Source organism: Sorghum bicolor, chromosome 4 (genome assembly GCF_000003195.3).
Source record: "Sorghum bicolor cultivar BTx623 chromosome 4, Sorghum_bicolor_NCBIv3, whole genome shotgun sequence".
In the NCBI taxonomy this organism is placed as follows: Eukaryota; Viridiplantae; Streptophyta; class Magnoliopsida; order Poales; family Poaceae; genus Sorghum; species Sorghum bicolor.
Window position 1 is genome coordinate 3,235,653 of NC_012873.2, and position 14,749 is coordinate 3,250,401.

At 38.5% G+C, this 14,749-nt stretch overlaps 2 protein-coding genes across 4 annotated transcripts; both read left to right on the forward strand.

The window, feature by feature from the left end:
• Positions 373–3,269, forward strand: LOC8073376 (dolichol kinase EVAN). The gene is made up of 11 exons (XM_002451490.2): positions 373–499; positions 725–795; positions 873–947; positions 1,019–1,245; positions 1,595–1,784; positions 1,892–1,957; positions 2,057–2,145; positions 2,241–2,355; positions 2,452–2,503; positions 2,586–2,686; positions 2,785–3,269. The coding sequence occupies exons 2-11, from the start codon at positions 772–774 to the stop codon at positions 2,896–2,898; spliced, it is 1,053 nt and encodes a 350-aa protein (XP_002451535.1). The 5' UTR covers positions 373–499; positions 725–771; the 3' UTR covers positions 2,899–3,269.
• LOC8073377 (eukaryotic initiation factor 4A) lies at positions 6,082–10,172 on the forward strand. 3 transcript variants are annotated; one of them, XM_021459374.1, is made up of 6 exons: positions 6,087–6,241; positions 7,341–7,479; positions 7,679–7,751; positions 7,864–7,958; positions 8,057–8,487; positions 9,259–10,172. In XM_021459374.1, exons 3-6 carry the CDS (start codon positions 7,681–7,683, stop codon positions 9,892–9,894), a joined length of 1,233 nt encoding a protein of 410 aa, XP_021315049.1. In that variant the 5' UTR covers positions 6,087–6,241; positions 7,341–7,479; positions 7,679–7,680; the 3' UTR covers positions 9,895–10,172. The 3 variants fall into 3 exon arrangements, with proteins under 3 accessions (XP_002451536.1, XP_021315049.1, XP_021315050.1); XM_002451491.2 differs by lacking the exon at positions 7,341–7,479 and having other exon boundaries at positions 6,082–6,241; XM_021459375.1 differs by lacking the exon at positions 6,087–6,241 and having other exon boundaries at positions 7,420–7,443.

The following is a 14,749-nucleotide window of genomic DNA, read 5'->3' on the forward strand; positions in this document are numbered from 1 at the left end:
CAAAGGGTTTCTAAGTTGTATTTGTTGTCTATTCAGTTGCCATGGACACAATTTGCTAATTACATTATGTTTCCATTTCCAGAATTTGCATACCTGGAAATGCAGTACTGGGCAGCATCAATCAGCTGTCTCAGTGTGCTAGCTTTATTCCTTTGGCATCTACGGACATCTCCCAGCAATGGGATTTCTAAACATTTGGAGTACGGCTCATTGTTGATAGTTTTATATCTCATGACATTCTTTTTATCCTTTCTACTGAAGACTGATGGAGGTAACACACATGTGTAATCTGCATTTAAATGTAATTTAGGTTCAGCATACTGCATATCCAAGGAAGTTCTCGAACTGACCTACGTGCTGGATTTATTGTAGGCCTGATGGTAATGACCAATATGGTGTATATGCTCTGTCATGGAGCGGCTGCTGTGATCTTACTCAAACATATTCTAGAGAAGTTCCCCTCATGCGCATCTTTTGGTTTGTAACTAAAATCTAAGATGTAACTAGATCTTTATTTCTCTTCTTTTTTATTATGTCTGGTTTCATATGCTAGTAGAAATCCATATCTTTATATATCTTATATACAAGTCTAGTGTCAAGTGTATTTATCATTTACCTTTTGGTCCTCCGTTGTTTCTGTAATCTATCAGTCTATTTATCATTTACCTTGACTTGGACTTATTTCGTTTTCCCCCTCATTTATTGACGCTTTTGTATATTTCAGGGGAGGCGCTTCTGGTGTCAAGTGGTCTTATTCTCTACTTTGGTGATATGTTGGGACATACACTTTCAAAGGTATGATTTATTCTACAACCAGTGGCAAAGATGATTATTTATTTACTTAATTATTTTGCTTGCATTTGTGATGGCAGATGGAGTTCTCCATGTCATCAAAAGTATTCATTCACACGCCTGGAACTAGAAGCGATATGACCGCAATTATTCAGGTAGAGTTGCTTTTGATTGTCTGGCATGAGGTTCATTGCACATTTATGCTTATTCGCTTTTATTTTGGCAGGGGATTTTACTTGGCCTTTTTCTACTTCCATTACTATACAAGAGTTCTCTTCAAGTTTGGGATTACTGTACAATGGAGGGAAAACAACAAACGCAAGAAGCTGAGGATCATACAGGAAAAAGAATTGGTTCTGCTGTATTCTATATCTCGTTGGTGGTGGTATTGATGTTTTTACTACCATCATGGACACACCTTGTCCAAGGCCTCAAAGTACACCCTTTTGTTTGGTAGGCATCGCAGTTCACCTTTTCACGAGAAGAGCCTAGAAAGCATGCACACGGCCATGCACTTGTTAGTCAATACACATCATTTAATTTGACACCCTTAAATTGAATATCCCTTCTGTTTAAATACAGTTGTTTGGTTATTGGGATTCCTCATTTCAAAATATATTGTCTATGAATAATTGAGAGAAAAGTTATTATGTTCTTCATCTTATACCTGCACTGTCAATGTTGAATAGGGTAGCTGGACAGCATTTTTGGGATGGACTATTTATACTTTGTGAGATGTTATTGCTTGTAAAATCTTATAAGACGTTGACTTATGTTTGCTTAATGCTTCATTTTTTCACAGGATTATTAACTATATGTTCACTGATGCACATGAACGACTTGCTTTATGTGCATACTGGATATGTGTAATATATGTATCAGTTAGAAGGTTCTACAGTATATCAAAGCAAAGCAAGACAGAGAGGATTCTTTTGCGCAAGTATTATCATCTTGTCGCTGTTCTCATTTTCTCTCCTGCAGTTATATTTCAGGTTGTTTGTGCGTTTTTAGGTTTGATTTCCATCAGTCCTAAAACAAGGTTCAATTTCCATCAGAATTACTAAGTATTTTTGTCTGGAAAACTATTCATGTTTTGCAGCCTGCTTTCTTGGACTTGGCATTTGGTGCAGCATTTGCAGTTTTCTTGACATTGGAGATGATACGAGTAAGAGACCTATTCTTTTGTCTTCCCAAGTTCTTTTCACCCATTTAATTTGAGTAACCCATCACTGATTTGCCCCCACAAAATGTTTAATCATCTCAGATTTGGGAAATATACCCTCTTGGACATGTTGTGCATCAGTTTATGAACGCCTTTACTGATCATCGTGATTCTGAGATTCTTATTGTCAGGTAGGTGTGCTTTAATGGGCTTCATTTTCCTCATTTCATATCTTACCTCTTGTCACGTTCTGTGGTTGAAAACCTTATATTATTGGTGTATTCAGCCATTTTTCACTCTTACTGGGCTGTGCACTTCCCAAATGGATGTCATCTGGATTAAATGATCGACCACTTGCCCCTTTTGCTGGAATTCTCAGCTTGGGGATAGGTGATACCATGGTAAGTTCTGTGTCTAATCTGTGTGATCTGTTAATTACTACAGATTATCTTTGATTTGACCCATGTGATGAATTATTTCTGTTTTATTTTACCTAGGCATCGATGATAGGGTACAAGTATGGTGTGTTAAGATGGAGCAAGACAGGAAGTGAGTCCAGTTTGTTATGTGTTATGCCTTTCTACTCCTTGATCTCTGAACTCTTATACTTTCATCTTCTCTGAAATGTTAGAGAAAACAATCGAAGGCACGGCAGCAGGCATAACTTCAGTGCTAGCAGCCTGCTCGATCCTTGTGTCACTCTTAGCTTCCAGTGGGTACATTCTTTCGCAGGTTCGATCTCATTCTTGCTTTTAAGCTAGCTACTGACAGCAAAACCAACAAAGCAAGCACATAACATCTTGCTGACCATATTTTCCTTTCCAACACAGAATTGGTTATCACTTCTGATAGCTGTCACATTGAGCGGATTATTGGAGGCATACACTGCACAGCTGGACAATGCCTTCATCCCCCTCGTGTTCTATAGTCTTCTGTGTCTATAGGAGTAGCAGCCTTCTGTACATCAAACTGACCTTGAGGTCCTCTTTTGTTTACACTTTAGTAGTATATATATAGTGCATCAACTGCCTGGTGATTCAGTTCAACAGATCACATTCTAACCCTGCCTTCGGAAGTTGAGGGGACGTGCTCATGGTTGAGACAGTCGGTATAGGCATAGGAACAGAAGTAGAAGAACATAAAATGTTCTCCGGTCGTACAGTAGAGGGCAGTTTTTGGCAGAGCTGGGCTGTTGGCTGTACAGTCTTATCTGAACCTGTCCTTGGAATTAACGAATATACATACATGCTGTGATGCTGATCAACTTTATCACTTGGAGCTTGTTGTGTCTCAAATAAATCCTGTGGATATTTCACACGTGTGTTCGGGGCGTGGTACCTGTGTGTAAACTCTTTCTTCTATTTTATTGAAAGGCAGAGCTCCTACTATTTCTTTAAAAAGATATATATAAAGTTCACTAGCACGTCCAGGTCACTTAAGAGCATTTTTAGAAAAATTTTTAGATATTAGTTTCAATTTATGGGATCCAAACACAATGTAAGAGGCTTTACAAATTTAATCTATATAAATCTATTTAGAGAGCCATTGAATAAAAAATTTCTTTGTATATCTCTGGTGTCTCCAAAGGACATTAATTTTTTGTTCTCTACACTTTAATATAAATTATCGTATTTTCTCTTATGTGAATTGTTTTAAAAAAGCTATTATATATTGTATTTAGAGAGCCATGTAGTCTCTCCAAAAGTGGAGAACTAGAATGATGGTTTTGGAGTACAGAAAAGGCAGAGAGTTCGAAAGTCTATTGAAATTTGTAACATGTTTTTTTCATTTTGTTTTTCTAAATTTTTGTAATAATAGCCATATTGAAAGCCTCATATGGCCCATTTTGTTTTCTGTGGAATTGAATTTTATTTCAAGAATTATATTCCATTTCAAATCGTAAAGGTTGGTGTGGGATTGAAGCTAGGAATAGAGGGGCAGGATAGCAGCCAAAGATCTAAGCAGTCGGTCGCGATGAAATGGTTTGAAATTGCTGCTAACTAAACATCCTCTAAACTTTAGTTACTTTTAAATGGTTTATTTTCTTTAATTATAGTTTTTAGGTAAAAATAATTAAATTAAATTAAATATGGTTAAATTTACAAGCTGCTACATAAAGCAAGCACCCTTAAGAGCACTCACAATGCTAAAAACTACATATAGTTTCTATACCTATTAATTTCTATAGACATTATGTATAAAATTATGGTCTCAATCGATAATTTCTATAGAAATAATTTTTTATCCAATCACATTTATTCTCTCTCCATTCTCAACCAATCATATCACTCTATGTCTTAGATCTCGTGTAGACATGGTTTCTAACTTAGACCCGATTTCTATGATTTTTGTTCTCTCTCTTCAATAACTATCTTGCCATATCAGCAAAATGTTTATGTGACACTACAATTAATATCTATAAAAACTATGATAGTTTCGTAATGGGAGTGCCCTAGGCCAGCCGTAACTCAGGTAAGCATGAATTGGAAAAAAAAAATGCCACGTCAGATCAGAAAACGTGTCATGGACGCGCAAAGGACTCAGACTTGACAAAATTTTTTGAATTTAGGTATTGTAGCACTTTCGTTTGTATTTGATAATTATTTTTCAATTATAAAATAACTAAGCTTAAAAGATTTGTTAAATTACAGATAAGCTGTGCAATTAGCTATTTCTTTACTTATATTTAACGCTCCATTCACTTAAACATTTTTAGGAACTAAACGAGGCCTCAGCTCCTTATGGTGCCTGGTACTACTGGTCTACTAGGGCCTTGTTTAGTTCCCAAAAATTTTTGCAAAATTTTTCAAATTTCCCGTCACATCGAATCTTTAAACGCATGTATGGAGTATTAAATATAAAGGAAAATAAAAACTAATTGCACAGTTTGGTCGAAATTGACGAGACGAATCTTTTGACCCTAGTTAGTTTATAATTAGACAATATTTATCAAATACAAACGAAAGTGTTACTATTTATATTTTGCAAAAAAATTTGGAAATAAACAAGCAGTAGTACGCGTGATGGATTCCTTTAGGCCCAAGGAAACATACTTCGGGTCTACTCCATTCGTCCCGAAAAGAGTAATGTTTTTGACTTTTAGAAATCATGTTTAACTGTTTGTCTTATTAAAAAATTTATGGAAATTATAAAATAAATAAATCATTAGTAAAGTATCTCTAATAATAAAATAAGTCTTAACAAAATATATAATATTTATATAAAATTTTTGAATAAGACGGATGATCAAATAAGATGTCTAAAAATCTAAAACGATACTTTTTTTAAAAAAAAACGGAGGAAGTACACGTCATCGGCACACAGCTACGCCAGCCGTGACGCGACCCGTCGTGCTCGTGCATTCGTGCCCGCTACGGGGAAACGAGAAGGCGGCGGCGTGGGAGTCTGCGTCTCCAGAAAAGAGGAGACGAAAAATTTTAGCATTTTTGTTTGTGTTAAATATTATGCAATCATAGACTAACTAGAGTTAAAAGATTCGTCTCGCGATTTACAGTCAAACTGTGTGATTAGTTTTTGTTTTCGTCTATATTTAATATTTCATGCATGTGCCACAAGATTTAATGTGACAAGGAATCTTAAAAACTTTTTGGATTTCGGGGTAAACTAAACAAAGGGCCTTGTTTCGTTCAAAAAAATTATATTTTCTTTTAATTTATTATCATATTGATTAGATATATGTATAGAGCATTAAATATAAATATAAATATAAATACAAATTAATTATATAGTTTACTTATAATTTAAGAGAGAAAATTTTTAAATGTAAATAGTTTATAATTGATTAATATTTATTAAATATAAACAAAATATCTCTGTTGTAAAAAAAATAGAACTAAACAAATCCTAAACCTAGACGAGAGTAAAGGAGACAAAAGGAGGCCCAGCGCAACGCGCACCGGCCCATTTAAAAACGAGCCAAGCCCACCTCCCACCGCAAGAGAGAGCCGAGACGAATCGCACGAAACGAAACCCTACCGGGCGCACGTACGCACGTCCGGGCCCCCGACGCGAGCGAGAGCGAGACGCCCAAGAGGCAGAAGAGGCAAAGTGAGGAACGGGTCGAGCCGCGCCCCGCCTCCGTCGGAACCCCTTATAAGCCGCCTCCCCCCAAACCCTCCCTAGCCCAGCCTCCCCTGCCCTGCCCTGCCCTGCCCTTCTCACCCCGCCACAGCCGAATCGAATCCGAGACGCCGATCTCGGATTCGCTTCCACCGCCGTAGCCGCGCCCTCCGTCGTCCTCGTCGCTCTCACCGCTCGTCTCGTCAGGTAACGCCCCGTGCCCCTGCGCCCCACCCCAGATCTGTCTCTCGTCTCGTCGCTGCCCTTGAGGCCTGAGCCGTGTTTCGTCTGGTCCCGTCGCTCGTCCCCCCCGTTGCTCGATCTGGCCGCGGGGTTTGTTTCGTGGGCGCTCGGATCTGCCCGCCGGCGTTGCGGCCGGATCTGGGCTGGGTCGGGCGAGGAGCCGGGTGTTCCCAGCGTGGAGTCGCCCGGAAGGTCTCCGCGCCGTTTGCGGAGGCCCGGGTGTGTGGGATTTGATCGGGAGAAATATTTGTTGGTCGGATTCTGTTGTTCCTCTACCTAGGCAGCATGGGTTAGTTATTAGCACGATTCTGGTTTTGCCAGTTTTGGGTGATTTGACAAGTTTGGGCGGCGCTCGCAGCACCCTTGTTTGTGTTGCGAACCTCATCCCAGATGTGCTTGCTTGTGGGTACTGTTAGTTTGTTACTGATGCTTATTGTGGGATTTGATCGGGCGAAACGGATTTATTGTTGCTCTACTTCACGCAGCATGGGTTTGCTATTATACTGACTGTGATTATTATCTGTTTTGGGTGATTGATAAGTTTCGGCGGGGCAGCACCCTTGTATGTGTTGCGAACCTCGTCCCAGATGTGTTTGCTTGCGTTACTGTTAGTTTCCGTTTGCTTTGTGGTGCTGTTAGTTTGTTACAACTGATGCTTATTTGTTCTGTGCTTGACAATCTGGTCCATTATCTTATGTAAAAATGGAATTATTGCTCCTTTTTCCAAGGTCATCAACCAGTTTGGTTAGTTGCTCTGGTCTTTCATCCATATGTAATGGGAGTTGGAGTCTTTTGTTGGCATGTACTTTGCTCGTGTTCAGGTGGGAGTTGGAGTCTTTTGTTGGCATGTACTTGTTCGTGTTCAGGCTTTTGGTTGGTTGGTGTGGTCTTTCATCCACATGTAGTGGGAGTAAGAGTCTTTTGTTGGCATGTACTTGCTCTGTGTTCAGGCTTTTAGTTGGTACCACTATGTATGAGTACTACTCGTGCATTTTTGGGGCCGTTATATATAACAGTATACAATTGTAGTCAATTAAAGATTTGACATGATCCTAACTTCTAGGTTGACGGAACACTGTTGGCTGATTTATTGTGAGAAAAACACTGCTGAATGGCTGGAAGATTCGGCTGATAAGCTCAAGCGAACAGACTGATACAGTATTGAAGTTTGTTCCTTGAGCGAATGCTTACTTGAAGTTGATGTGATTATTTCTGTCTAACTCGGATATAACTTGGTCACTTCTGGTGTGATATATTATGATGTGCATGAGCACTAAATGTCTTTAAAGTTTGTTCTGTGGTCCAGTTTGCTATTGATGTCTTGTTTACTGTGTGTTCCTTTGTGGCTATCATTGCTAGTGTGCTTACTTTGTAATTTATTGGTTACCTTCTCCATTACAGCCATGGCAGGATTGGCACCAGAAGGGTCCCAGTTTGATGACAAGCAGTATGACAAGAAAATGCAGGAGATACTGTAAGTCCTATTGCATAAATTTCTTGCATAGTCAATAGATGCTATGTTTAGCTGTTCACATTTTCTGTAGCTTTTGATTTACCAACTTTTGTACTGTGCTTGAAATGTACAGAACTGAGGACTTCTTCACTTCGTATGATGAAGTTTGTGAGAGTTTTGACAACATGGGGCTACAAGAGAACCTTCTGAGAGGCATCTATGCCTATGGTATATAATGATTTCAATTACTTCCTGACATTCCCTTATTCAGTGAGTTTTGATCCATTCTACAATTACATTACTTGATTTGCATTTGCACTCTTCAGGTTTTGAGAAGCCATCAGCTATTCAGCAAAGAGGAATTGTTCCCTTCTGCAAGGGGCTTGATGTGATTCAGCAAGCCCAATCTGGAACTGGAAAAACAGCTACCTTCTGTTCTGGAATCTTACAGCAGCTTGATTATGGATTGGTTGAGTGCCAGGCCTTGGTTCTTGCTCCAACCCGTGAGCTTGCGCAGCAAATTGAGAAGGTTATGCGTGCTCTTGGGGACTATTTGGGTGTCAAAGTGCATGCCTGTGTTGGTGGAACATCTGTCCGTGAGGACCAAAGGATTCTTGCCAGTGGTGTGCATGTTGTTGTGGGCACACCAGGGCGTGTGTTTGATATGTTGCGTAGGCAGTCTCTCCGCCCTGACAACATCAAGATGTTTGTGCTGGATGAAGCTGATGAGATGCTCTCCCGTGGATTCAAGGATCAGGTTTGCTTCTCACTCTGTTAGTCTACAACTTCCACTGCCATTGTCAACCATGCTTGTGTTTTTATTTGTCCTTGTCATGCTGCAACTTTAGGTACTGTAATTGTACAATTGGTCTGTGTTTTTAAGTTTGTGATGTGACATTATGTTTAGGTGTTACCAATGAAGGCCTAAACCTGATGTGTCCTTGTAAAAATAAAAATTTGGATTAAAAACAAATCTGATTCTTGAATTGCTGTTACAGCCAACCTAGGCCTTGTTTAGTTCCAAAAAATTTGCAAAATAGGAATAGTAGCACTTTCGTTTGTATTTGACAAATATTATCCAATCATGAACTAACTAGGCTTAAAAGATTCGTCTCGTCAATTTCGACTAAACTGTGCAATTAGTTTTTATTTTCGTCTATATTTAATACTCCATGCATGCGTCTATAGATTGATGTGACGGGGAATCTGAAAAGTTTTGCAAATTTTTTTGGGAACTAAACAAGGCCCTATTTTGAATTGCTGTGCTGCAGACTGTAATTTTCTATCAACTAATCCATATTTATGCATGGCATTCGTTGGCTAGTAGGATAATGATATGCATATGTCAAATCTAGTATTGGGATGCCTATAATAAGTCAATTTATTTTTTGTGACCCAACTTGCTGATATGGTATCTAATGTTCCTGAACCAGTTTTGAACTATTCTTTTCTTACTGCAATTATTATGGAAGATATCTGTTGATAGCTTATAAGCTGCTAGGCTTGAACTGACTTGTGTCTTCTGCAGATCTATGATATCTTCCAGCTTCTTCCATCGAAGATTCAAGTTGGTGTGTTCTCAGCTACCATGCCCCCAGAGGCCCTAGAGATCACCCGCAAGTTTATGAACAAGCCTGTGAGGATTCTTGTCAAGAGAGATGAGCTTACCCTTGAGGGTATCAAGCAATTCTATGTCAATGTGGAGAAGGAAGACTGGAAGCTCGACACATTATGTGACCTGTATGAGACCCTGGCAATCACCCAGAGTGTCATCTTTGTGAACACCCGCCGCAAGGTGGACTGGCTCACAGACAAGATGAGGAGCAGGGACCACACCGTCTCAGCCACACACGGTGATATGGACCAGAACACCAGGGACATCATCATGAGGGAGTTCAGGTCCGGGTCCTCCCGTGTGCTCATCACCACTGACCTGCTTGCCCGTGGTATTGATGTCCAGCAGGTCTCACTTGTCATCAACTACGACCTGCCGACCCAGCCTGAGAACTACCTTCACCGCATTGGTCGTAGTGGTCGGTTTGGAAGAAAGGGTGTTGCCATCAACTTTGTCACCCGCGATGATGAGCGGATGCTGTTTGACATCCAGAGGTTCTACAACGTGACCATTGAGGAGCTGCCGGCCAACGTCGCTGACCTTCTCTAGATGATGTCCTCTAGATAATATGGGCTGCTAAGGTTTCTGGATAAAGAAGTCTGTTTTTGTTAAAATACGCCAACTTTTCTCTGCTTTTGGAGGAGTGGTAAGGTCGGGTTCTATTCGAATTGTGGCGAAGGATGGTTTCTAAGTTCATTTTCTCGTATGCAACATTTCGGAATTTTTGTAGCGAGTAGGCTATGTGCCGCTCCTGGGTTAGCTGGGTGCTGAGACACTACTGGAGTATTTTTACATTCACTGTTATGAATCATTCCTGTCGCTGTGTACCTTCTGTTTGCTGAAGATGTGGGGGTATCAAGCAGAACCTGCGTAGACGATGCTACATACCTCCCATCGTAGAAATTATGCAATTCTAGTGATTCAGTCTAGATCACAATGTCTTAATTTCGTCAGATTTGTAGAAAACAGTTTATGCGATTTAAAAATAGGTAGATATATTCTTATTATAATTTTTTTATAAAAAATATATATCTCAAACACGGAGAGTAGCATAATGCTACTTTTTCTTTTTGAAAAAAGATGCAATACTAATTCCAATTAAATTCATTGTTTTAAGTTTTATGAAGTTTGTAGGAAATGTTATTATTACTCTAAACATGTCTCCTTTGGTTCCATAATACTTCCAATACATTCTCTCTCCTTATTGTTCTCTATCTTACTATCTACATCTTTCTCACTCAACGCATGTGTCCAAAGCTAAAAGAGCATATGTTATAGAATTGAGGGAGTATATATATACTATAAAAATATATTTCATAACTTATCTAATAGTATTTATGCATTATATATATATGTTATGATAAATTTTAATGTTTTTGACATTAGTTTGTTCAATTTTGCCATTGTTAGCTTTATCTTATAGTTGTTCTTCTAATAACCTAGCATGTAATATACTATCAAATAAATTGTGTAGAGATATAAATGGGGTCATCTATCCAACAACAAAGTGTTGGGACACGTGGACTTTTTTCTCCTCTACTGTTCATTATCTTTCTTTTCTCCACCGCCCTAGCCATGGCGCACTAGGGCTGCGGCAAGTGCCTTTTCCCCCTTCCCGCTCCCAGAGCAAGTATTATGGTGGGCTGTAAGCTGCCTAATGCTGATGTGGAGGAGAAAAAAGAGGAGAGAGAGGAGAAGCAGGCTGTAAGCTACAGCCAGCTTAGACACAAAAACCAAGAAACTTTGTGAGAGAGATAAGTGGGCCATGTATTAATAGTGAATAGCTAACTATTGTACAAGTGGGCTGGGAGAAGGCTGTAAAAAACCTTACAGCCAGCAAGTTGGGTATATTATTAAACTTGCTCTCATGTTGGAGCTCTACCACTAGTACTACTAGGACTTTGAACCGCCCGCCCCTATCCTCATTGTCTGGCTGGTCTACCTAGCCCCAATTGGCCCCTTCTACACTCACCGGACTTGGAGAAGAAGAGGTTGTGAAGCCGGAGAGGCCTCGCGCCGCCAATGTCGATGAAGTTGTCATCTTCGACACTAGCGAGTTTCCCTCCACAGAACCCTAGCCATGGGCGCGGTGCTAAGTGTGGCTGAAACACGCGAGTGTGGTATAGCATTTCCATATAAATGCTGATACTTGTCCTTCCTTCCTTAAATAAGTCAATTGTTGCAGTTGCCTTATGTCAAACTTAAAAGAATTAACTGAGGCCTTGTTTAGTTCGCAAATTTTTTTTGTTTTTGGCTACTGTAGCATTTCGTTTTTATTTGACAAACATTGTCCAATCATGGAGTAACTAGGCTCAAAAGATTCATCTCACAAATTACAGGTAAATTGTGCAGTTAGTTTTTATTTTCGTCTATATTTAATGCTCCATGCATGCGACCAAAGATTCGATGTGACAGGGAATCTTGAAAATTTTTGCGAACTAAACAAGGCCTGAATTTATAGAAAAAAGTTATAAGATTTATGGTGCTTAATTAGTAGATATTTTATCCATTCCACTTTGCTACCTCTGAAACTGAAAGCGATAGCGACCTGAGATGATGAAGCAACTGCACTTTCGACCAATGCGCGAGGCCTTTCTAGTAGTGAAGTTTTTGAAGTACACTTTTTCTGAGTAATCTCGTGTGTGTGGCTAGCTTTTGAGATGCGAAATTGTGAAGTACTTTTTTGGACATAGATATGTTCTCTAAGATACAACTTTAATCAGTACTCATTTTTGTAATGAAAAGCTTATAAAGCAAAAGGTGTGTTCTTGTGTCATTTCGAATATCTAAACTCAACCCATGAAAATTGCTTATAAGAAAACAAAAAAAATAAAAATGACTTTATCAACTTAGGCCTTTTCTTGGCAGGCGCCAGCTCCCAGAGCTGGGTGTATATGTAAACTCCAAACAAAAGATAGATAGAGAGACCAAGAGATACGTTGAGTATATTTTTATGATTCGTTTAATTATTTATTGTAGTTGGAGCTAGATAAATATTTAAAATATTTTAGTTTAAACTACAACTACATATCCAACAGTGGTATTAGGGTAGAGTCTGTGCCAAATGGACTGCTAATCCTATCATCTTTGTTTCCCAGGTCCATGGATTCACAACTGGAGGTCCAGTTGTAGCACAGGGCCCATGGGCTTCATAGCGTGCAGAAGTCATCGGGCTGGGCTAGGCTTCTGTGCAACAGTGAGGTTCTTCTAGTGCTTGTTTTGGGGGAAAAAACGAAATAATTCATCCCAGATTACGTCTTGATGAGAAGTATGACTTTAAATGAGAGAGTTGCTAAATTTTAGATGCCTGAATATAATAATTTTAGATAACCAACAGGTAGTGCAATTAAAAGAACAATTCGCAAGAGACAACTCGTATTTTTTTATATATAGTCAAACAATGACAAATTTGCATATTGCGTGGAAAAAAACAATCACCTGAAATATAGAAGAAGTTTAAAACAAATAAATATATATTAAGATATATACTTAAATCTAAATTTCTTGTAAAAGCAAACCTCACTATCTTTCTATTTCCTCATGCAAGCTATCTAAGCATCATATACCACAAAGTCCCATATCACCCCTCCCACTAAGTGCTACAACATCCTTCACTAAATACAAGCTATTTTTAGTCTACCTACGTACAATGATATTAGGCATCCATATTGTACGTACTATTTATTTGGCCGTCACATTCTCCTAAAATTCGATCTAATACTCCCTCTGTTCACATTATAGGACGGTTTGGCTTTATTTTTAGATACGTTGCTTTTAATATGTATCTAGATATAGTGTACATCTAAATGCGTAGCAAAAATTACGTATCTAGAAAAGGCAAAACGTCTTATAATTTGAAATGAATAGAGTATTATATAAGCGTTTTATTTTATTCTTTCATTAACTTAACCAGTTTTGACAACAAATCTCGTGCATATGCAATGATACAACTGTTTTATTTTCAAAGAAATCTCACGGTAACACACAGTATTCTTCTAGTTCTCAACAAAACCTGCTAACTCCCCAATTATGCATTGCCTTATATTTGGTCGTTGCAATGTAATTATCCTTGGTCAAGCATGTCATTTGTGATATGCATGTTGACTTTCGCCGGATGGTTGGAAAATCAATAAGCATCAGCATCTTCGCCGCATGGTACTATAGACTAAAGGCCTAGCTTATAGTATTAAAGTAAAGTCAGAATAAATAACATTCTCTCTCTTACTCCATGATTTGATTGAAGTATACTTCATCATTAAACTAAGGAAGAGATATATATGGACGGCTAATTACTTTTCCCCCATGATTTGGTTGAAATATATACTTCATAATTAAACAAAACGGATTCTGATGATAGGTATATATACACATATGAAACTTTCGCAACTCTGAAAAGAAAAGATTAAAAAAATCAAAGTCCAAACATGCAAACCTTGCCGTGTATATGTACATTCAAAGTTTCAAGCCGATATATATTCTGTCGTTGGAAGAGTGGACTTCTGTAAATAATCAGCATAAAATGAACTAGTCTTATATATTGTTTAAGCTAAGAGATGAACTTGATGATTACTTATTGATAGTGTGGATTTGAGGAGTGCAATTTCTGTACGCGCGCAACAACCAGTATGATAATCCCTCTGTTAAAAAAAACTGTAAATCTCTCGCTTCTCTAATAGGTATATTATGTAACTTAAATAATAATGGACTATATTTTTATAATGAAACTATCTCAAGATAAATGTTAACAATCCTACTATTTTTATAAAAACGGATCAAATTTGAGAATATTTGATTTCAAAATTATGATTTTTTTAGATGAAGTCCTGAGTACTATTTTTCTTGTGGAATAATCTTCACCAGACAGAACAGTTCAGATATGCACGAATCAAATTTCACTAGCTTATTCTGTGACTTATTGCTAGTCACGAATCTGACAAGTGACAACATTTTTCGCAAAAAAAAAAAGAAACTCACAACTTAGCAGCCGGCGGCGAGCAGGGATGAATCATAACCCTTTATTTAAAAAAAAAACTAATGTCAACACTCAACACCATTTACATTAATCACGTAACGGAAACGGAAATACAGAAGTTTAAGACGATAACCCTTTGTTGCACACATGCATGCAGAGGTGCATAGCCTGTGGTGTTTCCGATGATGGCATTCCATGCATCATTATTTGTATAAATCTTGGCTGGAGACTCTGGCTTATTACAAACTCTTAGATCCTCTTTGAACCACGATCGAATTGAACAAAAAATTTATCAAGAAGACCTTGGTGTTCAGAAATTTAGCCATGGCTTCTCCTATAGTTGCAGTGCATCGTTCACTCATTCTAATGCAGAAAATGGAGCATTGTGTTCAAGGCAAAGGATTGAGACTCTTGAGGCCGGCGATAGAGAGA

Bases quoted from the DNA above. Each gene is read 5' to 3' on its own strand.
- LOC8073376 (XM_002451490.2), top strand. From the start codon at position 772: ATGTTGGGACATACACTTTCAAAG. The intron at 948-1,018 runs GTAGAGTTGCTT...TTATTTTGGCAG, and splicing joins ATATGACCGCAATTATTCAG to GGGATTTTACTTGGCCTTTT. The intron at 2,504-2,585 runs GTGAGTCCAGTT...CTGAAATGTTAG, and splicing joins AAGATGGAGCAAGACAGGAA to AGAAAACAATCGAAGGCACG.
- LOC8073377 (XM_002451491.2), top strand. From the start codon at position 7,681: ATGGCAGGATTGGCACCAGAAGGGTCCCAGTTTGATGACAAGCAGTAT. The intron at 7,752-7,863 runs GTAAGTCCTATT...TGAAATGTACAG, and splicing joins AAGAAAATGCAGGAGATACT to AACTGAGGACTTCTTCACTT. The intron at 8,488-9,258 runs GTTTGCTTCTCA...TGTCTTCTGCAG, and splicing joins CCCGTGGATTCAAGGATCAG to ATCTATGATATCTTCCAGCT.